General features: G+C 46.3%; 1 protein-coding gene across 2 annotated transcripts; it reads right to left on the minus strand.

Annotated features, from left to right (window-relative positions):
• Positions 1-289: 289 nt before the first annotated feature.
• On the minus strand, positions 290-19,768 carry SNUPN (snurportin 1). Of its 2 annotated transcripts, none has more exons than XM_045532601.1 (9): positions 19,650-19,768; positions 16,089-16,251; positions 12,759-12,903; positions 9,014-9,118; positions 8,685-8,781; positions 7,312-7,409; positions 4,204-4,281; positions 2,051-2,131; positions 290-874 (listed from the first exon to the last, which is right to left on the minus strand). In XM_045532601.1, exons 2-9 carry the CDS (start codon positions 16,244-16,246, stop codon positions 551-553), a joined length of 1,086 nt encoding a protein of 361 aa, XP_045388557.1. In that variant the 5' UTR covers positions 16,247-16,251; positions 19,650-19,768; the 3' UTR covers positions 290-550. The 2 variants fall into 2 exon arrangements, with proteins under 2 accessions (XP_045388557.1, XP_045388563.1); XM_045532607.1 differs by lacking the exon at positions 19,650-19,768 and adding an exon at positions 18,120-18,153.
• Between the last annotated feature and the right edge of the window lie 6,296 nt (positions 19,769-26,064).

Below are 26,064 nucleotides of genomic sequence, written 5' to 3' on the forward strand. Positions count from 1 at the left end.
CACTTGTCTTCTCAGAAGAGGGAACATATTCAAATACCAAGAACTGCAGTTCCTGGTAAGACCTTGCAGAAAATGACGTTACCAACAGCAGCAACTGGAAACTCAGCAGAATGAGCGCCAGAAAGAGTGAAATGGGCCAAGACTTGAACAGTCAGGGTTTCAGCAGCCTGGGGCGTGGGGTGCAGAGAGGAGGTTCATGGTGGTCTAAAGCTTAAGAAGCTTAAGAATCACAAACTTACTCAGTGATCTTGAGAGATCAAAAAAGAAAAAAAAAAGAATCACAAACAACTTCTTAAGAATTACATATATTTACATTGTAGATCTAGGATATACTTGTCAAGGTAGGAGCTGCTCCAATCAATCCAAATGCCACCCCATCTGGGACTGCCCCCCCCAGCTGTTAGAGCCAGCATTTCAGATAGGAGATAAGCTGGAGTGGCTTTGGAAAGTCCATTCTAAAATGAAGTCACCTGTTGTCATTGTCCTCCTCCACAGTCTTCCTTCTAGGGCCAGGTCCCATCCCGTGATTCCTAAAAGGAGGCTGCCCTCTTTAATTCTCCATGAGGCTCCCAGCGTGCTCAGGGCTGTGGGTAGAACTGTTCAGCTTGGGGGTTGACAGGTGCTCCAACTCATAGTGCCCATTCTCAGAGGCCTTGTCTGTGAGTTTCTCCTTCGTGCCCTCCTTCTGGCTCCTCTTGTGCTCAATAATCTGCTGGAGCTGGTGCCCAGCGTATTCTGGCTTGGTGGTTAGCAGGCCAGCCGGCACAGCGACGCCAAGGACATCTGACACCATGTAGGGGCGCAGCCAGCCCACCAAGGGAGTGCTTCCAGGGCTATAGTGAGTCTGCTTGTGGTAGAAGAGAAGTCCATCTACCTATAAGAGGGGAAATTAAGGATCAAAATGACTCTGGGACCACGTTTCCAGGCGAGCCTATACACACAGGGGCAGTTCTTATGGTCTAACTCCTTTTTCTGGGTCACTGACAGGGGAAAAAGAGTTCTCACTTCTCACATGAAAAAATGGCCCAGAAACCTAAATTTTAGAAAATACAAACATAAATAGCACTTTCCTGTTTACAAGGTACTCTCCTGCCTATTATTTCCCCCTCTTATCCACCCTGAGGGGATCTAAGCTGCTCAGACTCAGGGAGCCCTAAAAACACACAGTGAGTATGAAGCAGAAATTAAACTTGAACCCAGGTCTTTCATCCCCGGACTCCACGTACTTTCCACCACTTAGAGGTCTATGCAGCAGTCAATGAGCTTGGTGTAGGAAACACAAAGCGGGAGAACTGGACGGCCCCTCTGTGGCACTAGACTGCTGAGCACAGGGGACATAGGCTGTCCAGAAGGCCTGCTCCCCCAGCTACTGTTGGCTGCCTAAACCTCCCCCTAAACTGTCTGCAAGCCATGTTCTGGGAAACTCAGTTTTCCTCAACAGGAAAGACCTCCTACAGTCCCACATTTTCTTTTCTGTGATTCAGTGACTCATCTCTAAAAAGCATTTATTGTCACTGGGGCATAAGGGTTATAAATAAAGATGGTGTTCTTACCACCTTCTTAATTGACTCCCAGAAATACAGGCAACTCAGCCTTTGCCATTTCCTCACTTGGGAAGCTGTGATCCTTTTATAAAACTACATCCAGTTCAAGCAAATACTTGTAGGTGACTAGACAGAATTTTAAAGGGTGTGATGGGCAAAGGAAAACTTGCTTGTTGAGTCTGAAGAGGGTAGCAGGAAGAGGCACACAAGAAGGACCTGGGAATGGAAGTCCTTGCCCCTCTCTGGGCCTCAGTTTCCCCATCTATAAAATGAGGGAGCGGATGAGCTCTCCGTTAAGGGCCTTCCAGCTCTGGCATTCTGACTCATCCCGCAGGAGAGGAGCTGAGACTCTGAAGGCAGCGAGCACATCCTCTCCCCAGATCAGCTTTCAGTCCCTTTCTGACGCTTTGACACAGCAAAATCAGCGGATATTTTAAGACCTGTGTAACTAAGTCCCCCTGTATCCTACAATCATGTCAAGGCAGTAAAGACGATAGTTTTATTACCTCAAAAGGGAAATCCATAGAAAGCACCTTACACAGGCTCTCGGGGGTACAAGGGAAATTCTTTAGCCCCACAAATTTAAACTGAAATGTAAATTAGAACAGAGAATTAGTACATGTTACAAATAACACTGGTTCTGGCAACTGAACAGCTCTATTGAAGCAGCAAAGTTTTCAGTTTCATCCTCTCTACCCCTCTCCTCCACCTACCCTCTGAACTTTTAGTCAGTGGTTCTCAACCCTCCTTCATACACAAGAATCAGGCCGGGCGCAGTGGCTCACGCCTGTCATCCCAGCGCTCTGGGAAGCCGAGGCAAAACGTCACTTAAAGCCAGGACTTCAAGGCTGCAGTGAGCTATGATCTCACTACCACACTCTAGCCTAGATGACAGAGTGACACCCTGTCTCAAAAAAAAAAAAAAAAAGGATCATCTGAGAAGCTTTTAAAAATTATTGATGCCCAGGCCCTACCCTGAGATCCTGAGTGAACTGTGCTGGGTGGGCCCTAACATTTTTTTTTAAGCTCTCCAGTTGATTTTAACACACAGTCAGGACTGAGAACCACTGTACTATACTGGGTTGAGGGATTGTGTGTTACTCTCTTGGCCTCACCACAGCTATCCCTAATGAAGGGATAGTAAAGCCCTTTTCATACCAGTGGGATTTTTAGACTAAAGACTGAAGCAGTGTAACAAAGTGATTAGGAATACAAATTCTAAAGTCAGATTGTCTGGATTTGAATCCAAGCTCTGCCAATCATTTACTCTCCCTATGCTTCCATTTTCCTATCTGTAAGCCAGGATACTAAAAGTACTTTATCTACTTCATAGAGTTGTTGTGTGGACTCAGTGAGGTCATACATGTAGAACACTTAAAACAGCATCTTAGAGAGAGATGCTCCCATGTTCCCCTTCCTCAACGCGTGTTCTTCCAGGACCTACTTGATGATATCACTGAAAGTATAGATCATATTTACTCTCCTATAACGGATTGTCCAATGGCCTTTAAAAATTTTTGCAAGCAATGTAAGCAAATGCCAATCTGCAAGGCTTAGCTAACAAAATGCCCTGAAAATAGCTGTCATGTATTTAAATCATTGAGCAGACAATAAGACACCTAGGCTGTCATCCTCAACTGTGGGACCTTGGGGAAGGTACTCCCTTCTCTGAGCCTGTATTCTCACCTGTAAAGTGAAGGGAATGACTAGATGAGGGCACTCCCTGCTCAGATACAAGAGCAATAGTTCTCAAAGAGTGGTCCCTGGACCGGCAGCACTGTTAAGGAACTTGTTATAAATGCAGATTCTCAGGCCCTACCCTAGACCCTATACCTACTGAATCAGAAACTCACGGGCTGAGGCCCAGGAGTCTGTTTTACCAAACCTCCAGGTGCTGCTGATGCATGCTAAAGTTTGAAAACAATGGATTGGAATTCTAAATAACATTATTATTATTTCTTTTTTTGAGACAGAGTCTCACTCTGTTGCCCGGGTTAGAGTGCCGTGGCATCAACCTAGCTCACTGCAACCTCAAACTCCTGGGCTTTAGCGATCCTACTGCCTCAGCCTCCCGAGTAGCTGGGACTACAGGCATGTGCCACCATGCCCGGCTTATTTTTTCTATATGTTTTTAGTTGTCCAGCTAATTTCTTTCTATTTTTAGTAAAGATGGGGTCTCGCTCTTGCTCAGGCTGATCTCGAACTCCTGACCTCAAACTATCTGCCCGCCTTGGCCTCCCAGAGTGCTAGGACTACAGGCCGGGAGCCGCCGCGCCTGGCCTTAGAATTCTAAATAGCATTATTAATAAAAGTAGTTAGTAGCATTTTATATCAACCATTATTTATTGAGTGCTTACCATAAGTATCATGCTAAGAGGATTTGGTATCATTTGGTTCCCATAGCAACCTTATAAATTAGATGTTATTAATCCTATTTTATAGATGAAGAAACTAAGGCCAGTGAGATTATTAACTTAACCTAGCAATAATTAAAACCAAAAGTGGAATTCAGTCTGGATGACTGTTAAGCCCATACTCTTCCCTCCATACCATGCTGCCTCAAAAAAGATAATTTCATTCATAATGATTATATTTAGATAACAGACCAATCCACATCAATCTCCATAAAGAGCTATGTAAGCCTAATACCAGGCCTTACGGGATTGAGCTTAGTTTTCTCTCCCAGTCCTTCTTCTTCTGGTAACTTTGAATGCATCCAGTAGAATCGGAAATCAGTCTGCCAGGGAAAGGAAGAAAAAAGATGAAATACTGATAATCTCAAACTCTAATACAAACAAAAACACCTCATTCTAAATAACCACCTGACTTATGAAGACCTAAGCCCTTCTGTCATTACCTCCATTTCTCTTAAAACTGTAAGATCAGGAAGATGTTTATAAAATCTTTGAAGATTATTTTCTTAAAATTCAGTAGGATTATTAATAACAGCAGAGCTAACATTTATCATTGTAGGCCAACTCTGTGTCAGGCTCCATGAGAAGGGCTTTACACACATAATTTTATTAATCTTCAAACACCCTCTGGGAGGTGGTATTATCATTTCCATTTTACAGGTGAGGACTCTGACGTTCAGAGATGTTAAGTCACTTGCCTGGGTACACAGAGAAACTACTAGGGGACCCAGGACCCTTCAACGCCAAAGCATATTACAAAAAATTGAGAATGACTATGATAAACTAATTGACAGAGAGCAAATTTAAAGCAAATTGCTTTATTTTAATTCTAAGTATTAGAAATTAATACTAATAAGTTGTAACTTTTCATAAATTACTATATTCTCTGATTTTGTACCCTTTGTAGTTATTTAGGGCCTTTTCATTCTTTTAAATTATTTTGCTTTTGGAAATTTAAAAAAACATATACAAGCTGGGCAAGGTGGCTCACACCTGTAATCCCTGCACTTTGGGAGACCAAGGCGGGAGAACTGCTTGAGCCCAGGAGTTTAAGACCAGCCTAAGCAACATAGCAAGATCCTGTCTCTACAAAAAAAAAAAATGTTTTTTTAATTAGCCAGGTGTGGTGGCATGCACCTGTAGTCCTAGCTACTTTGGCAGAGCCAAGAGGATCACCTGAGCCCAAGAATTGGCAGTTGCAGTGAGCTATGATCATGCCACTGCACTCCAGCCTGAGTGACACAGTGAGACACCATTTCTAAACAATTAATAAGAAATAAATAAATAAACACATAGTCTTCTCTTTACATTATAAAAACATAGGGGGCTTTAGTTACCAAATTCATAGGTTTGAATGCATGTTATGAAATATCCTTCAACAGAATTAAAGGAAAATATGTCTTATTTGTTTGTTTTAGAGACAGGGTCTCACTCTGTTGCCTAGGCTAGAGTGCAATGGTGTGATCACAGCTCACTGCAACCTCACTCCTGGGCTTAGGCAACCTTTAAGCCTCAGTCATCCAAGTAGCCGGGACTACAAATGTGCGCCACCATGCTCACCATGTGCCACCATGCCCAGCTAAATTTTAAATTTTTGCTGTCAATTAGTTTATCATAGTCATTCTCAATTTTTTGTAGAGATGGGGGTCTTGCTATGTTGGCCAGGCTGGTCTCTAACTTCTGGGCTCAAACAATCCTCCTGCTTCAGCCTACCAAAGTGCTCGGATTACAGGTGTGAGCCACCATGCCCAGCCAGAAATCATGTCTTATTCTCAGAGGTCAATTTGGCAAAAATTTAAAAAGAAAAAAAGAAAGAAAGGAAAACATGACCTGGATTGAATTTACATTTTGGGTTGTAGGCTTGGTTCTGCACTTGGGCAAGATACTTAACATCTTTACATAATATCTGTGCTTCTTAACATTTCAGCTTCCATATCTATATGATAAATATGATAATAGTACTTATCTTACAGTGTTGCTATGAGATAATGCCCACAAAGTGCTTTGCAATGCAAATTTTTTTTTTTTTTTAGAGACAAGATCTCACTATGTTGCCCAGTTTGAAGTAACAGTGGCTATTTACAGGTATGACCATAGTGCACTGCAGTCTCAAACTCCTGTGGCCTTAAGAGATCCTCCTGTCTCAGTCTCCCTGAGTAACTGGAATACGGGTGAGTGCCACTATGCCCCAGCTTAGCAATGCAAAGCTTGACTGTTATTGTCTGAATGAAATGCACTTTAGAATTCTGAAGTATCATCACCTGGCATGACTTGGAAACCTAGCGTGGGGTAATGGCTATGGAAAGAAGTGTGACAGCCTGTGAGTTTCACACTTAAGCCTGCATGAAGATCACCTGGAGGCTTGTTCAACTATCAGCTTCACCCCCACAGCTTCACCCCCATAGCTAGTAGATCTGAGAATGTGCATTTCTACAACTTTCTTTTTTCTTTTTCTTTTTTAAGAAATGCGGTTTCACTTTGTCACACAGGCTGGAGTGCATTGACAAGATTATAGCTCACTGCAGCTTTAAACTCCTGGGCTCCAGTGATCTTCCCACCTCAGCCTCCTGAGTAGCTGGGACTACATCACCATGCCTGGCTCATTTCTACAACTTTCTGATACATCTACTCTGGGGACCACATGTTGAGAACGACTATGATGAACTAATTGACAGAGAGCAAAAGGAAGTACTAAAATCCACCATTATACAACTGGGACAATGATGGGGTAGTATTACTAACAGAGAGGAGGCCTGCTGTCACCAGAAGAATCACCAATGTGAAACAAATGTGGGGGATGGTGAAGCTGGAGAGGAGAATATTGGGGCCTTCCCTCACTTGGAAAGCCTCTGCCTGAGCTAAGCTTTCAGATTTGAGGCGATGAGTCATGCCGAGGGGGCCCTGTCACCTTCAGGGTCAGAATGTGGTTGGTAAAGAAGAGGGCTGCAGGAGTCTATGTGACGGTGACTTCCACTCCACCTTCTCTTCCTGGTGCTGTCTGGAAGGCAGCACCCCCCTTGCCCCACACTCTTCCCTGCCAGCAATTTTCCCAGGCTCTGGAGGGAGGTGAGGGGGCGGGTATAGCTGCTCCAAAGTCCCAGCCTACACCTCTGCTGTTTCTCTCTTTCCTCTTCTCAAGGACTGCAGATTTCCTTAGTTCCTCCTATGTCTTTTAAAAAACTAAGCTAAATTAAACACACTCAAAGATGCAGTGAGCATTAGATAATGTTCTTGATATATCACATCCTGTACACACCAAGAAGCTGGTCACGTACCAAACCCACATGCCGAGTCACTTTCCTGGGAGGAGAGGAGAATACAGGAAAAGACATGAGGGGAGCATCACTCCTTACCTGGCAGTCATAAACAGGGTGTCCCCGCCAGCACATCACATCCAGAACGTAGTAGGTCTGGTTCACCTCACTGTAAATGCAATCTAGGATGGTGTAGTCTAAGGACACAAAGCAGAAAGCCAGTCCAGGGTTCCCCTTCCAAGCAGGGTTCCCTCCAGCAATCTAGGGAGCCCCATTTCAGAGGCTCCAGTGCAGCAATCCTCAGTGCTTGCAGAAACTGCCGGTGCTAAAGACTAAGGATTCACCAGGGAGAGAGCTGTCCACAGCCCTTTCTGGCTACCTGGGACAGCGTAAGGATGATGTGGGGTAGGACAGCACAAGAGGGATGAAGCCAACCCTAAGCCAAGTGGGAATTGCAGTTTTAGATAAATTGGGACATTTGCTCACCTTAGAGAAGTTCAAAAGCCAAGTAATCTTCCATTTTAGTTTACGACTTTTTGAGTTCCTACCATGAGCACTGTGGGATATAGTAAGGTAGTCCCTGCCTTTCAGGAAGTTACAATCCAGTTAAGGAGATAAGATGATCACAGAAGAAAGAACTGAAAATTGAATACACACAGCACACACTACGAGCAACAAGAGTTCCAGAAAGAGAAGACTAGAGCAGCAGGAAAGGCTTCATGGAGAGATGCAATACAGTCTCTGGGATCAGGAGAATCTAAACAAGAGGGCAGAGGGGAAGATGACAGAGAGCACTTCAGACTTAAGCACTGAAGTGGCACGAGCAAAGGTCCAGGGGCAGAAGGAACCGGGCACGTGTGGGGAGCAAGGGCCAAGTCGGCGGAACAGGTCAGTGTGAGGAGTGGGGGAAGCCACGAGGAGGGGCAGGCCAAATCCTGCAAAGCAAAGGTACTAAACGCCCACAGAGGAGTCTGCTCTCAGTACAGAGGGTATGAGGAGCCGCCAGGGGAGTCTGCTCTCAATTCCTCACTGCAGGACTGTGGGCAAGTCATTTCACCTCCATGACCTCAGCCTACTCAGCCAGGCCCAGGTGAGAGGGAGAAGCTAAGGTCAGCACAACAATACAGAGACAAGAGAATTTGGTCTGGCGGCCCAGCAACAGCTGACTATACCATTATGCCTGGTGTCTTCTCAGGGACCTTTCCACTAAAACCTGCATCTGTCACCTTATAATGGAAGTCCAAAGGCATGCCGACCTTAATTCAGGAATTTATGACCCAGTAGGCCTCATGGGGCTGCAACTATTCTCCAACTGAGGATGCCTAGCCTTGAAGGGGAGGGCCTGGATCCAGGGGCCAGGACAGTGTCTATGTGCAGTTTCAAAGGTATGACTTCAAAGTGGGTCTTTAAAGCAATTGACATTGTCTTTTACTGATTATAAACCTTAATAAATAAACATTTTATGTAGGTACCTTTTGCTGTTGTTGAATTTCGCCTATTGCCTCCTGGCAGAAGGGAAGGAAACCTGTTGACACAGTAGCCACTCTTGGTGTAGGCACTGGTAGAACCCTGTGTGGAGGGAAAGTTCATTCTCGTTAGGCAGCAAGTCTCCTAGCCCTCCTGTTTCCTCATTCTGCAGGGTGTCATCAGCCAGAGATGGGTCTCAACAAATCCTGCAGGAGAGCGTTTCCAGCCCCTTTCCAGACACAGCTGCTGTGGCAGACAAGGAAAACACAGGCGAAGAATCCCTTCCACTGTAGGCCAGGCCTGCTGGCATGGGGGACGGGAGGTAGCTACTCACCCTGGAGGCCACAATAAGGGCTCTTTTTCCAACAGGGCACACGACCACAATCCACTCCTGCCCCAAATCTGAAGGGACATCAATTAACCACTCAGAGAGCATCAACTGGGAACACAAAAATATGTTACAGATCAGCAAGGGTGTGCTGCTCTGATGTTTACAATGACAAGATATTCACATCCTACATACATAATAACAACGCAAGTGAAAGAATGAGGGCAGAAGAGGCTAAAAGTGGGACCTCTACCCCATGTGCTCAGCAGTTGGCGTGTCCCCTGCACAACTGACAGGATGGAGGCCACTCACTGTGAACTTCAGCTTCTCTGCTCCCTGTCATCACCTGCACCCACACCATCCTTACTTCCCTCACCTCCTGCATCAGGGTGATGAGACCCTGTTCCTGTCCTTACTTTGTCCACCCCCCACTATAATCATAACCTATTACGTTCCAGGGGCTAGAACTCAGAGATGAATAAGGTTCCTGCCCTTGAGATGTTCTTACACTAGACCACCATTTCCCAAACTTATGTCCCAAATACTGTACTGAAGAATATCAGGAAATCTGTCTAAAAAAAAAGGTGCGTGGCGAGGCACAGTAGCTCACGCCTGTGATCCTAGCACTTTGGGAGGACAAGGCAGGAGGATCACTTGAGGCCAGGAGTTTGAGACCAGCCTGAACAACAGCGAGACCTCATCTCTATAAAAAATAGAAAAATTAGCTGGGTGTGTTGGTGCACACTTGTAGTCCCAGCTACTCGGGAGACTGAGGCAGGAGGATTGCCTCAACCTAGGAGTTTGAGGTTGCTGTGAGCTATGATGATGCCACTGCACTTTACCAGGGCGACAAAGTAAAATTCTGTCCCAAAAAAAAAAAAATTAAACTACTCAGTATTTCTTTTTTTTTTTTTTGAGACAGAGTCTCACTCTGTTACCCAGGCTGGAGTGCCATGGCGTCAGCCTTGCCCACAGCAACCTCAAACACCTGGGCTTAAGCCATCCTACTGCCTCAGCCTCCCAAGTAGCTGGGACTACAGGCATGGGACAACATTTAGTTGTCCAGCTAATTTCTTTCTATTTTTTTAGTAGAGACAGGGTCTCGCTCTTGCTCAGGCTGGTCTCGAACTCCTGAGCTCAAATGATCCGCCCGCCTTGGCCTCCCAGAGTACTAGGATTACAGGCGTGAGCGACCATGCCTGGCCCGAGGAGGATCTCTTGAACCGAGGAGTTCGAGACCAGCCTGAGCAACACAGCAAGACCCCATCTCAAAAAAAAAAAAAACAAAATAAAACAAAAGCAAAAACAAATAAAAAAAAACCTTGTACATGAGTGTTCATAGCAGCATTATTCATAATAGTCAAAAAGTAGAAAGCGGCGGGGCGCACTGGCTCATGCCTATAATCCTAGCACTCTGGGAGGCCGAGGCGGGTGGATTGCTCAAGGTCAGGAGTTCAAGACCAGCCTCAGCAAGAGCAAGACCCTGTCTCTACTAAAAATAGAAAGAAATTATCTGGTCAACTAATATATATATATATACATATATATATATATGTATATATATAAAAAAAAATTAGCCAGGCATGGTGGCGCATGCCTGTAGTCCCAGCTACTGGGGAGGCTGAGGCAGTAGGATCGCTTAAGCCCAGGAGTTTGAGGTTGCTGTGAGCTAGGCTGATGCCACGGCACTCACTCTAGCCCGGGCAACACAGCGAGACTCTGTCTCAAAAAAATAAATAAAAAAAGTAGAAAGCAACTCAAATAGCCAGCAACTGAAGAATGGATAAACAAAATGTAATATATCCACACAGTGTTATATTATTTGGCAATAAAAGGAGGGAAGTACTGACATTATACATGCTACAATATAGATGAACCCTGAAAATCTTATGAAAGATCTTAAGTGAAAGAAACCAGTCACAAAAGCTACATATTATATGATTCGGTTTATGTAAAATGCCCAGAATAGGCAAATCCACAGACACAGAAAGTAGATTAGTGGTTGCCAGGGGCTGAGAAAAAGAAGGAATGCAGAGTGACTACTAATGAGTATGGAGTTTCTTTTTGGGGTGATGAAAATGTTCTACAAGTAAATAGTGGTGGTTGGGCTGGGCATGGTGGCTCAGGCCTATAATCAGAACTCTGGGAGGCCGAGGTGGGAGGATCACTTGAGGTCAGCAGTTCGAGACCAGCCTCAGCAAGAGCAGGCCCTGTCTCTACTAAAACTAGAAAAAATTAGCCGGGCGTGATGGTGAGCGCCTGTAGTCCCAGCTACTCAAGAGGCTGAGGCAGGAGGATCGCTTGAGCCCAGGAGTTTGAGGTTGCTGTGAGCTAGGCTGATGCCATGGCACTCTAGCCCAGGCAACAGAGCAACACTCTGTCTCAAACAAAAAAATAGTGGTGACTATTGCAGTCTTGTGAATATACTAAAAAACACTGAACTGTATCACTTAAATAGGTAAACTGTATGGTATGTGAATTATATCTCAACATAGCTTTTTAAAAAAACAGTAGTAGCAGCTAACACTTGTGGGGCACTTATTATGGGCTCTGGGCTCGGTATTTAAGGTACACTATCTCATTTAATCCTAAGAGATAAGTGCTTTTACCATCCCCCATTTTACAGATAAGAAACCAGAGACTTAGAGTGGTTACATAACTTGCTCAAGGTCAACACGGAGCCTGGCTTTGAGGTCAGGTCTATGTGACCACAGAGCTTAAACCCTTGACCACTTCTTATACTGCCTCTCCTATCCAGTTCACTGGTGAGTTCTTCCATTCTATCTGGTGACATTCCTCACAGTCATGACCTCTTTTCCTTCCCACCTTGGCTGCCCTCAGCACCTGTCATCAGATGGCTTTAGCAACCTGACCCCCCACTGGCAGACTCTTTCTCCTTCAGCTCCTTCTGCACATTGCTATAGGAGTCATCACACCAAATCCCAACTCTGGCTCTGGCTCCAAAATTCTTAACGGTTCCCCACAGTCCAAACCCCTGCACATATTTTCCAGGCCTTTTACATTTCCTCTGCTGTACTCTTTTCCCAACTCTACCCCGCTCCATCCTCACCGGCCTGCAAACTGCGCCTGAACACACCATACACTCCTTTCCTCCTTCTGGGCTTCTTGCTTAGCTTATTCCTGCTGCCTAGAAGGCCCTGCACTTCTGCGTATCAAATGTCCTTCCCACCTCCTCCTTCATTAACCCTTTCCTGATTTCATACCCCCTCCTTTCTCTTTGGTTGGAAGGAATCTCAATTTTTTATGGCAAAAATCACGTTCTATACCTATTCCAGGAGTGCGGGAGCTATTTCTGGCCCACATCTATCTTCTTCACAGTATAGCCTAGTTTAACCCAGAGCAGGTCCTTCAACAATGTTTAGGGCTGGGCAGGCCCATCCCAGAACAGCAGTCAGTGACTACTACAAAAATGACAAGGACAAAGAGTCTGTTGTCATATCAGTAGCTCAGGGGCTTTCTGCAGTGGGCTGGCAGCCTTTGGTAGCAGCGGGGGCTAACAATTTCCAAATGCACTGCCCTCAGCCTCCAGCAGCGACTTCCAGTCAGTCCATGGCACTGTGGCCATCTCTTCTCACCCCACACACTCCACACGCGCCAGCGTCTCCTCCGCAGTTGCTGTTCCCTTTTCCCTGCTTGTCCTCCTCTCTCTCGGTAGCATTTATTTCAGTGGGTTTTGACTGCATGGCAAAGGAAGTCAGCCAGCCAGATCGAACCTCTCTGGAACACTCACTTGATTAGCATAGCGTCTTGGTAACTTCTTGCCACTGTCAACGTCCATTTCTTCATCATCTTTCTTATCTTCCTCCTCACTGACCATCCCGGTCCAGTCATCTTCAGCCAGTCTTCTGGCATGGTTCACATAGTCCAGCCGCTTGCTGCAGGAAAGAAAGGTATCAGGACAGTTCTTTTTTTTTTTTTTTTTTTCTTTTTCTTTTTGAGACAGAGTCTCACTCTGTTGCCCAGGCTAGAGTGCCGTGCGTCACCCTAGCTCACAGCAACCTCAAACTCCTGGGGTCAACCAATCCTACTGCCTCAGCCTCCTGAGTAGCTGGGACTATAGGCATGCATCACCATGCTTGGCTAATTTTTTCTGTATATTTTTAGTTGTCCAGCTAATTTCTTTCTATTTTTAGTAGAGACGGGATCTCATTCTTGCTCACGCTGGTTTCGAACTCCTGAGCTCAAATGATCCACCCGCCTCGGCCTCCCAGAGTGCTAGGATTACAGGCGTGAGCCACCGCGCCTGGCCCTGGACAGTTCTTTATGTCTCAGGGCCCTGGATCGGTACTGGTCCATGGCCTGGTAGGAATGAGGTCGCAGAGCTCCACCTCCCCCCACCCCTCATCTGTGGAAAAATTGTCTCCCATGAAACTTAGGAACCAGGGTGGGGGTGGGGCACACAGCAAGAGGTGAGCTGAGGTTGAGCAGTAGCCAGGGAAGCAACATCTGCATTTACAGCTGCTCCCTGTCCCCTGCCTGCATCACCTCCTGAGCTCTCCTCACCACCCCCTGCCCCCTGGGCAAAAATGATTTTCCATGAAACTGGTCCCTGGTACCAAAAAGGTTGGGGACTGCTGCTCTATAATATGATCAATTTAATTTAATTCAAAGGCTCCAAATAGGGGAGCAACGTGGGGATTCTAGTGGGAGTAAGGAATGATGAACTCTCCTTTGCAAGGCTAAACTAGTGACTGTCTCCTCATAGATCCTAAATGGGGAACCCCCCCGCTCTGAACACACTCAGCCTTCCTCAGAGTTTCCTAAGAATGGGCAAAGGAAAATATTTAAAGGAGTTTCCAAGGTTCACTAGCTGGAGAGGCTGACCTCACTCCCACCCCACCCCATCCCATCCCAGACTCCCATCCTCACCCCAGGTGAGAGTTGACACTTCCCTGCCTGGCAGACACTTCATCCAAAAGCCCCCAGTGATGGAAGAGAGGAAACACTGAGATGTAGTGAGAAGTCTAAAAACAGGACAGCTTCTGGGGCTTTCTGTTTTATACAGCCGTCTTTTTTTTTTCTTTTTCTTTTAAGAGATGGGGTCTCGCTATGTTGCCCAAGCTAGATTCAAACTCTTGGGCTCAAGTGATCCTCTTGTCTCAGCTTCCCAAGTAGCTGGAACTGTAGGAGGTACATGCCACCATGCTTGGCTTATACAGCTTTCTGAGAAGCAAGGCCTTTCTCCAGTTTCTGTCTAACTTTCAAAAAAGGTCACTTAGTTTACAATTTAATGTTACTTGTTTCCCTTTATCATTATCTTTCACTTAAAAAAATCTACATATCCTAGAAAATTTGAGAAATTGAGAAGAAAAAGAAACTTTTGGAACCTAATTGTTTCAAAGTGACTTAGAAATGCCACATAATCTCCCACACTTGATTTCCTCAATGCTAAGGCAAGAATTCAACCACAGAAGCAATGAAACCAACACAGCCAGTTTCTTCTTAAACACACATGTACTAATGCACACTCATGAAAAAGTGTACATCAGAGAGAACACATGAAAACACAATGGTCTTTTATTTCAAGAATAAGAGCTGGTATATTTGTATGTATGTCAAAGAATGTATACCTGTGGTTATTTCCCAGGCATTGTTTGTAATCGCAACAGAGGGAAACTATCCAGATGCCCATCAGTAGGCGAATGATAACATTATGAACTATCCACTCAATGGAATACCTGGCACTATAAAAAAGGAATCATGTGGCACTTTATGAAATGATACAGAATTTCTCAAAAAACACCATTAAATAAAAGGTTAGAGCTAGGTGCAGTAGTTTACGCCTATAATCCCAGCAACTCAGGGAGCTGAGGCAAGAGGATCACTAGAAGCCAGGAGTTCAAGATCAACCTGGGCAACATAGTGAGACTCTGTCTCTAAAAAAATAAGAGAAATAAGCTAAGTATAGTGGCTCGTGCTTGCGGTCCCAGGTCCTCAGGAGGCTGAGGCAGGAGGATCGCTTGAGCCCAGGAGTTCGAGGCTGTAAGCTATGATCCTGCCACTGCACTCCAGCCTGGGTGACAGAGTGAGTCTGTGTCTCTAAAAATAAATAATAAAACAGTTTAAAAAAAGGTTACATACATACAACCACACACACTTGGTCATATCTGCCCTACCCAAGAATATCTTTGGAAGGATACACAAGAAACTAATAATACAGGAGCGGAACTGGTTGGCTAGGGGGCAGAATTGGGAGGGAGACTTTTCACCAAATATTCTTCTATATATTTTGAACCATAGGAATGTATTACTTGCTCCAAAATAACTAATTACAATTAAATAAAGGACAGGGGGGAGAACGATCTGGGAGTGTAATCTGCAAGCAACCCAGAGGCCATAGAGAAATACTTCTGTTAAACACATCCAGCGATGACACAGCACTGGGCAAAATACAGGATGTATGAGAACTGTACAGCTGTTAATAGCTTCTCTTAACCCCTAATTCCTTAACTTATGACCCAGAAGAGGCCTATGCTGCACTGAGAATAAAAAGACAGGCCCTGCCTTCAGAGCAGCTCAGCCCCAAATGCTCCTATCCTGCTTTCTTTCCCTGTTTGTGCATCTTGGCATTAGAATTAAGTGTATGGAAGACATTTCCTCAGATTCCCCATTGAATTATTTGTCTTGAACTCCCAAGGGCTCCACAGAAACATGTGTGCTGAAGGCAGACAGGAAGACCACAGCCAATACCAGAATTCAGAGTGCAGAAGCCACACACAAGCAACCCAGGGAATGTGGGGAGTGCAAGTATGGGCGTGGCTTTCACAAGTTCCTAATTTGCAAAGCTCACTACTGCTGCCAGGAAAAAAAGAAAAATTTAACCAAATAATTGAGCTTTTACTTTCAAACTTCAATTTCTCCCTACTCCATCTTTTGCTAAGCTCTGGGTATAAAGGGTATTGACCTCTGCCAGGATTTACCCGTCCTAACCTTGCGGCAAGAAGATCAACCTACAAAGGGTCCACTTTGAAGGCCTTTCTGCAGAGACAAGCCTGGAGCCTCCTAAATGGTCCACAGCTCCAGCCTGGGGAAAGACGCCAAGGAGTTAAAGCATCCTTACGATTTCTGCAGTTCCAGTAACCGGCGGCGCCTCTCATTCTGCTCCAAGGAACTGTACTTGGACTTGTACTGGGACAGGCGGGGGTGTGGGGCAGCTGTGCTGTTCAGATCTTGAGACACAGAAAAGCTACTAGCCAGGGCTTGGCTCAGCTCTTCCATCTTCCCTACAAAGAAAAACATAAGAAAATGGTTCATTCATTTCATATTATCTCCTGTGTACAGGCAGTTATGATGTAACATGATGGCTATATTCCTAAAAAAATCCTCATTTAATGCAAAAAATCACAATTGTTTCCATGGGAAAAAAGGAAGTTAAAGGGTAAATGTGTTACATATTAGCAATAGCGTTATTTCCTACAGATATTTCATTGATGATCATTTTGATAGCTCTGAGTATATAAACTAAAATATCAGCACAGGTGTGGTGGCTCATGCCTATAATCCCAGCACTTCGGGAGGCTGAGGTGCGAGGTTTGCTTGAGGCCACGAGTTGGAGACCAGCCTGAGCAACACAGCAAGACCCCATCTCTAGAAAAAAATAGAAAAAATTAGCTGGGAGTGGTGGAATGCATCTGTAGTCCCAGCTACTCAGGAGGCTGAGGCAAGAGGATCACTTGAACCCAGGAGTTTGAGGTTACAATGAGCTATGATGATGCCACTGCACTCTAGCCATGACAACAGCGTGAGATTCTGTCTCAAAAAAACCAAAAAACAAAATAAACATCAATCACTCAGCAAATTCACTCCACAATTGAACCTAACTTTTTTTTTTTTTTTTTTGAGACACAGTCTCGCTCTGTTGCCTGGGCTAGAGTGCCGTGGCATTAGCCTAGCTCACAGCAACCTCAAACTCCTGGGCTCAAGCGATCCTTCTGCCTCAGCCTCCTGAGTAGCTGGGACTACAGGCATGTGCCACCATGCCCAGCTAATTTTTTCTATATATTTTTAGCTGTCCAGATCATTTCTATTTTTCAGTAGAGATGGGGTCTTGCTCTTGCTCAGGCTGGTCTCTAACTCCTGACCTGGAGTGATCCTCCTGCCTCGGCCTCCCAGAGTGCCAGGATTACAGGCGTAAACCACCGCGCCCGGCCTGAACCTAACTTTTTCTCTTTGTTACCCATCACCATGAGTCCTGTCATTAATTCCTTAGCACCACTGATATCCAGTGATGTGATCAAGCATCTAATTTTTCCTGAGTTCTAAATAGCCATCACTCAATAACTAATATGATTCCCTGATGCAGAGTTCATCCAATTGATTGTTTAGTTCTCTAATAAAGACTAACTCATGTTAAGAAAATTTAGCTCCAGGATAAACAGTGGTTCTGGGGCTCTTGGAGGAAGACAAGAGGAGTCAAAAACCCTAAATGCAGCTGTTCTTCCTCATTTTACAGTTTTGTTTTGTTTTTGGGTGGGCAAAAGGAATGTTTCAGGGCTACCTATGTGGGACTCACTTGGAAAAGAACTAGGATGTGGAAGACTGCCTAACAGGTAATGCCAGTGCTCCAGGAGTGTGAAGGGCTTCCACATGGAATGTTACAGAGACAGGCAGAGAGTAGATGCCATTTGGGAGAAAACCTGCCCAGGTAGGCACTGAAGAATGGGAGTGGGGAGAAAGAAGTGAATTCACCCTTCATTCACACTCCTGTCAATAAAGGTGTAAGGTGGCACAGCAGCTGACCAAGGGTTAAAGATGTGCCTCGGACTGTAAGAAAACAGAAACATTTGGGAGAAATCTCACTTACACTGCTGGGCTGGCCCAACCCTTTTGTTCCAGTGTAAACTAGAGGGCACCACCAGTGCTTAAACTCCATCCCAGGCCAGGTCCAGTACTTTGAGCACCAAAATCCAGTTTCATTCCAGAGCCTCCACAGTTAAAAATATAACTCCATAGTCCTCTACCTGGCCAATGAGTTACTTTCCATTATACACTTGAAGTCAGATTTTTTCTTAATTTGAAGCACACATTTTTTTTTTTAATTTGAAAGGAACTTAAAAATTGTGTTTTGCTAGGCATGGTGGCATGCACCTACCGTAGTCCCAGCTACTTGGGAAACTGAGGTGGGAGGATCGCTTGAGCCTAAGAGTTTGAGGCCAGCCTGGGCAACACAGCGAGATCCTGCCTGTAAATAAACTAACAAACAAACAAACAGTAGTTAAATACACATAACATGAAATTCACCAGCTTAACCATTTTTAAGTTTACAGTTCTGTGGTGTTACGTACATTCAACATTGCTATGCAACCAATCTCCGGAACTCTTTTCATCTTGCATAGCTGAACCTCTATACACTTTAAACATGAAAGGAACTTTTTTATTTTATTTTATTTTTTTTTGAGACAGAGTCTCACTTTGTTGCCCAGGCTAGAGTGAGTGCCGTGGCGTCAGCCTAGCTCACAGCAACCTCAAACTCCTGGGCTTTAAGCGATCCTACTGCCTCAGCCTCCCGAGTAGCTGGGATTACAAGCATGCGCCACCATGCCCGGCTAATTTTTTCTATATATATTTTAGTTGGCCAAATAATTTATTTCTATTTTCAGTAGAGACGAGGTCTCGCTCAGGCTGGTCTTGAACTCCTGACCTCTAGTGATCCACCCGCCTCGGCCTCCCAGAGGGCTAGGATTACAGGCGTGAGCCACCGCGCCCGGCCAAAAGGAACTTTTTTAGTACATAAGATTAACATATTATCAGTGTAAATTTGAGGTATGTCTTAAAATATTTATAATGCAACCAGTGGTGGCCACTCCTGGATGCTTCTTGAGGCCCTATGATGAGTACTTGGGATCCACATCGTATTCCACCCATGCCACCTATGTCATTTTCTTTGCTTTTCTGTACTTCTGTGTAAGTTTGAAAAAAATTTCCATAATAAAAAATTTTTTACATTCATCGAGCCTTCTTTCAGTTCACCAACATAGTGACTAAATCCAAAGCACCTTTATTAAGGCTTATTTATCACGTATTATCTTGGTGTCAGCTCCCTGCTCTGCCAAAACCACACGATCCGATGCCTTGGGTCCTGCGGCGGCCCCCTGTCCTTCCGTATGGCTGTTCCCAGCCGGCTCCTGCTCTTTCAACCCATGGCTTGGACTGCGCTGGCTCAGGGCCTGGGACCCGAGGCCCCGGCGGTCTCACCCTCCCTCTACACCCACCGGCCCGATTCCCAACGGTGCTGCCGCCCCGCCCCTCCCTCCCCGCCCCTCCCCCCCCCGCCCCTCCGCATCTCCCCGCCCCCACCTTCCGGGCTCTGGCCCGGGCGCTCTACCTGCCCCGCTCGGCCGGTCTGCCCGCCACCGCCCCCACCACCTTTTTCTAGGAATGAGGCCATGTAGGCCTCGCACGATTCGCCCCTTCCCCCCCCGAACGTCCCTCAGGGGCCCTGGCTGGACAGCCTGGAACAGAACAACGGAAACGCTCTGAAGGGAAGGCCCCCGCCTGGGCTCTGACCCTCCAGACGACGCCCTGGGAGGCCAGAGTGCAGAGCCGGCCAGAGGGAGTCACAGCTTGGCGCCGCGGGGCAGCGCGGGAGCTGGCGGGGCCCGGGCTCGAACCCAGGACTCACCGGACCGAGGTGACAGTTGCACGCGCTGCGCCGCCGCCGCCGGGGCCAACCAATCACCTGCCCTGGGAAATTAGGCCCGCCCCCTTGGCCGCTGCCGCACCGCGGGGCCCACAGGCCTTGCGCCCGGAGTTTCCGCCTCCGGCCGCCTTTGCGAACGTCGCGAGTTCGGTAGCCCGCTGGCCCTCACTTCCGCCCTCAATGGCTGCAGCTTTTCCCTTCGACCAGGGCAGGCGTCCTGCTGCATTGCGTTGCACTGTCCAGGACCTCTCCTGCAAGAGGACTTGGACAAGCCGAGGACTCTCTGCCGGGCACAAGCGCCACCGGGCTCCTTTCGCCCATAGGAGGTGCTCCGATTTCGTGGCCTGGCGTTCAAGGCCCTGGGTCCTGTCGCCTTCCCCCTGGACCCTCCGAGCCCTTCGGGCTGCACCCTGAGTCTGCTTCTCTCCTGTGCCCGTGCTTTTGCACTGGCAATACCAGCTGCCTGGATGACTCCGCTCACCCCTCACACCCCAATTTTCGGACAATTAAACGTTCATTCCCCGTTCGCCCTCACAAAACCAGGAACGTACCTCGATTACTGCCTGTTCGCTGGGTTTGGGAGCTTCTCTTTCCTCCTCGGATCTGGGCTTGGCACTGGCAGGGATCTGTCTTGATTCCTGCTTAAGTAGTCAGCGTTCAGCGCGAGGGATGGCGCTCAGTAGACCCTGGGTGAAGGGATGATTGAATTGGTGCAAGGGGTTGGGGGAAGCAACCAAGATTTAGGAGACCTAATCTAAACACGGTGCAGCCTCTGAGGGGCGGAACTGATGGGATGTAAAATTAAAACCTGAATAGCTGTCTATTGAACACTGCTGCACTACACCCATTATCTCATTTGATCTTCAAATAATGGAAGTAGACTGAAGCTCAGAGAGGTTAAGTAGCTTGGCCAAAGTCACACAGCTTTTCAGCCAAATGTTTGAATTTGCTGAATGTTTGACTTACAGAGAAGTAAGTTGGCTATTACTATACTATGGAAACAAAATATCCAAAGTTAAGGCATTCTGAGTCCAAAGAATGCCAAGATGTGGACTTGTATATTTTATGTACATGACACCATCCATTTGGACTAAAAAGAACAAGAGATTAGACTGACAAAAGGTCATTATTAAACTGGTAAAGGGTAGAGACCCTGGAAGACCAATTTTTTGGACCTCAGAATTTATTTAGGTGGCTAGTTGGGCCCCGGTGGTGCTCCATGCCTACAATCCCAGCTACTCGGGAGGCTGAGGCAGGAATATCACTTGAGGCCAGGAGTTTGAGTCCAGCTGGGCAACACAGCAAGACCCTGTCTCTAAAAAATAATAATAAAAATAATAGAATTTATTTAGGTGGTTCTATCTTTTAATGGCCAGGCTGAGCAAAGCTGTGTACTAGGTTATTTATTTGGTGCATCCACAAACAAAAGCTCATGTTTGCTTGATTTATGAGACTGACAAAAAAGAAAAGCCCAGGGCCTGCCATCACTAGGAAACTTGACACCAGGATATTAGGTATTCTGTGTCCCAGAACCACCATTCCCTACTCACAACCACAGAGATCACATGTACTGGTCAGAGCTGCACAGAAAAGAACAAAAGACTGTAAACATTTGAGGAAAACAGACTGATATTAAGAAAGAAGTCCCCAGATTTATGCACCAAGGCCCAGGAGAAAGATTCCAGTCCCTCTTTTGTACCCAGCTGAATAATTTCCCATATCACTGCAAAATTAACCAAAAACCAAAACAAAATGGCACCTGGCCCAGGGGTTCTTTTGAAGCCAGACAATGTTCCAGGAAGGTGGAACCTCACCTTCACAATGTTGGCCACATACACATATACCTGTGCTTAATGCCTTTAAATCAATTCACTTAAAAAGAAAAAAAAAGCCTGAGGCTGGGCATCGTGGCTCACACCTATAATCCTAGCACTCAGGGAGGCCAGCAGGAGGATCACTTGAGATCAGGAGTTCGAGACCAGCCTAAGCAAGAGCAAGACCCCGTCTCTACTAAAAATAGAAAGAAATTAGCCAGGTAACTAAAATAGAAAAACAGGCCGGGCACGGTGGCTCATGCGAGGTCAGGAATTTGAGACCAGCCTCAGCAAGAGTGAGACCCTGTCTCTACTAAAAATAGAAAGAAATTAGCTGGACAACTAAAATATATATATAGAAAAAATTAGCCAGGCATGGTGGCGCATGCCTGTAGTCCCAGCTACTGGGGAGGCTGAGGCAGTAGGATCGCTAAAGCCCAGGAGTTTGAGGTTGCTGTGAGCTAGGCTGACACCACGGCACTCACTCTAGCCTGGGCAGAGTGAGCAGAGCAGAGACAGCAAGACTCTGTCTCAAAAAAAAAAAAAAAACAATAGCCAGGCATGGTGCCGCATGCCTGTAGTTCCAGCTACTCGGGAGGCTGAGGCAGGAGGATCGCTTGAGCCCAGGAGTTTGAGGTTGCAGTGAGCTATGATGATACCACTGCACTCTACCCAGGGTGACAGAAGGAGACTCTTGTTTCAAAAAAAAATTTTTTTTAATTAAAAAAAAAACAGAGATTGGCAAGTGTTGGAGAAGTGATAAGGATTCAAACTAACAGAATTTTTCTTTGATGTATTTTTCTTTGATTATTATCGGAAAAATTCAAGGAGAATGGAAGAGGGAAGAACCACTTTCTCACTCTATTATTCAATGTTATTTAAGGTAGAATCTGTGTACCCCAGAAAAATCTTCTGGTAAGTGCCCATGGGCAGGGGAATCCCTACCTGGAAAAGAGGAGGTTGAGAGCAGGAAAGGGTCCAGCCCTTCCAGAAGAGGAAGCACTTTCTAGGAGGCCCAAGTGTCACCCTGTCGGTCAGCTAACAAATGTGCATTCAATGCCAACTGTTTGTCAGGCGGTGTGCCAGGCCCAGGAGATACCAAAATGACCGAGATTGACATGGTCCCTGCCCTCCAGGAGCTTACAGCCCACTGGTAGGGAAAGCCACACGGTGAATACTGTAACTGCATGGAGATGAATGCCAAGGAGCTCAGGTGGCTGGGAAGGGAAAGAGTATGGGGGCTGCTGGAGCTGGGGTGTTCAGAGAATTCCTCTATGAGGAAGTGACATTTGAGTGGAGGCATGAATGGCCAGAAGGAGCCAGCCAGGAGGACAGAGGGACCAAGCCTTTCTAGCAGAAGGCACAGTGTGTACAAAGAGAGGCTTTGTGTGAGGAGAGACAAAAGCCCGGACAGAGTCAGAGCAGGGGGAGCGGAGGCGAGGAGAGGGCACAGAAGTGGGTGGGGCACAGAGGCAGGTAAGGGCCCGTAGGCCGTGGTGGGGGTTTGGATTTTACCTGCATTGTAGATGAGAGTTTTTATTTAAAGAGTTACAAGATAGCAGGATTGCAGCTTCTGAGAGCTCACACCAGCTCCTTCATAGAGTGAGCAGCCAAGCGAGCGTGGAGGCCGGGAGGCAGCGAGCGGAGCTCCTAGGGAAGTGGGGCCACAGACGTGATGAGAGTGGCTGGATTTAAGATACAGCCTGGATGTAAAACTGGGAGGGCTTATTGCTCTTAAAGGGGGAGAATTAGCAAAAATTATACATATGTTCTAGTCTAGTCCCCAGCCAAGACTTTCTCCTTGAGGTAGAACTGAAAGAAAACAGAAAAAGGAAATTTCTCCGTATGTAAATCAATGTTGTTAAAGGCCAAGGCTAAGTCAGCCATCTTGAGGACCTGCGCTTCCCACTGCCCACTTGGGGAGACAGCCTGTAGGAAAGCAAAGCGAAGGATGCCAGGAGGGAGAAGCACACTTGACAGGGGATCACATGATCCAGGACACAGAAACTGCAACCCTGGGGGACACTAAAGCTCCAGGGGGCCACACCTCTTCTTCCGCTCTCCAGCCCCAATGCCCCAAGGTCCCTGAGGCCCAGCTCTGAGTAAGAAGAATGAGGGTGGTTAAGGGTTAAGCTCTTGGGCTCTGGAGCTAGATGTCCTGGGTCCAAATCTAGGCTCAGCTACCTGCTGGCCCTGTGGCCCGGGTTTGTTTTCTCACCTTTTGTTTGTTTGTTTGAGACAAGGTCACCCTGTCACCCTGGCTAGAGTGCCCTGGAGTCATCACAGCTCACAGCAACCTCAAACTCCCGGGCTCAAGCCATCCTCCTGCCTCAGCCTCCTGAGTAGCTGGGACTACAGGCATGTGCCACCACACCTGGCTAATTTTTCTATTTTTAGTAGAGATGGGGTCTCACTCTTGCTTAGTCTGGTCTCAAACTCCTGACTTCAAGCAATCCTCCCAGAGTGCTAGGATTACAGGCATGAGCTGCTGAGCCCTGCCACAGCATCTCTTTTTACAAGTCTTCCCCATGATTCTGATACACGGTCAAGTTTGAGAACCACTGCTCTAAGCCATAGGTTCAGTCCTGGTGTAACCACATGGCTAAAAGTGTGGGAATTGGACCCAGAGGGAGGCAAACCTGCCTCCATCACTGAATAACTCTGTGACTCAGGTAAGCTATTATCTCTGAGCTTCAGTTTTGTCATCTATAAAATGACCACAATAATAGTACCAATAGGGTTGCTGTGAGGACTACATGAGATAGCACAAAGCCTGGTGCATAGTAAGCTCTCAGTCAGAGTAGCCATCATTAGCTAGGTGAGTGATCACATATCTATTTTAAATTTGCGGCCGGGCTTGGTGGCTCACGCCTGTAATCCTAGCACTCTGAGAGGCCGAGGTGGGTGGATCGTTTGAGCTCAGGAGTTCGAGACCAGCCTGAGCAAGAGCGAGATCCCCGTCTCTACTAAAAATAGAAAGAAATTATATGGACAACTAAAAATATATATAGAAAAAATTAGCCTGGCATGGTGGCCGTGTGCCTGTAGTCCCAGCTACTTGGGAGGCTGAGGCAGAAGGATTGCTGGAGTCCAGGAGTTTGAAGTTGCTGTGAGCTAGGCTGATGCCACAGCACTCTAGCCTGGGCAACAGAGCTAGACTCTGTCTCAAAAAAAAAAAAAAAAAAAAAAAAAATTTGCTGTGCCCTGAAGCGTCACAGTTGGGTTTTCTATATCTCAAGGAGAGAGAATGTTTATACACAGAAAGGAATGAACTACAGCTCAACTTGTACATTCCTTCCCTCCCCCAGTCTTTCCCTCCTTTTCTTCTTTCCTTAGACACATATTTGTCATACACCTTAGGCAGCAGCCCCTTTGCTGGATACTGGGGACAGAGAGATGACTCGGACCTTCCCTACTCTAAAGAAGCTCACAGTCTGGAGAGAGCATCGGTCCTCAAAAGTATGGCTGCAGCCAGAGCATGAGACTGTGCAGTAGGGACGAGTAAAGGATGTTTTCTCATTTGATGAACAAATATTAAATCTATACTTGCCTTATACCTGAAACTTCCAGACTGTGGAGAATGGGCTTGGCTTCTACCCACAAGGGAAGGCAGAAGACACAGACAGATGGTGGAGGCTAGAGCAACTCCATCTTGGATGCTAATCCACCATGCTGACTGCTGGTTCTGGGAATGCCTCTAAGATTTCTAATTTATTTACTGTTCGCACATAAAAACAACCTTGATGTTATGGAAAATTCATACTTACCATAAATCCTGCCCTTGGGCAAATTCCTACACATTCCTTCCGAAGCACCTATGCCCTTTCCCTGTGGTATATAAGCCCTGGGTCTGGTGGGTAATGGCACAGGAGTCCACTGTCTTGTGGCTGCCTGAGACATGGTTTCTGTTTGCAAGTCCCTATTAAATGTTTCTTTCTGAGGAACTGGATTTGTCAACTTCTTTCTTTGGCCTGTCAGCTCCATTGGCCTTTGGGAGTGGGTTTGCATAGCCCTGCTTACTGTGAAACACACTGTGAAACTAACCAAGTACAAGGGATTGTGCTAAGTGCTTGGGCATCAGTCTCTACATCTATAAAATGGGGATGATAATCCTTTCCTGTTCTAAGGACTAGATGAGATAATAAATGTAAAACATGGGCTGAGTGTGGTGGCTCACACCTATAATCTTAGCACTTTCGGAGGCCCAGGCAGGAGGATCGCTTGAGGCCAGGAATCAGAGACCAGCCTGAACGAGAGCAAGACCCTGTCCCTACAAAAAAATAGAAAAATTAGCCTGGTGTGATGGTGCCCCTGTAGTCCCAGCTACTTGGGAGGCTGAGGCAGGAGGATCGATTGAGTCCAGGAGTGTGAGGTTGCAGTGAGCTATGTTGATGCCACTGTACTCTAGCCTGGGCAATAGAGCAAGACCCTGTCTCAAAAAAAAAAAAAAAAAAAGTAAAAATAAATAAATAAATAAATGTAAAACATGTAGTTCAGAGCCTGGCACAATAAATGTCAGTTCCCCCACTTCCCATCCTTGGCCCTTTAAGTGTGTCTTACCCACCCAGTCTGTACTTGGTGAT

Source organism: Lemur catta, chromosome 1, assembly GCF_020740605.2.
Source record: "Lemur catta isolate mLemCat1 chromosome 1, mLemCat1.pri, whole genome shotgun sequence".
NCBI classification, from domain to species: Eukaryota; Metazoa; Chordata; class Mammalia; order Primates; family Lemuridae; genus Lemur; species Lemur catta.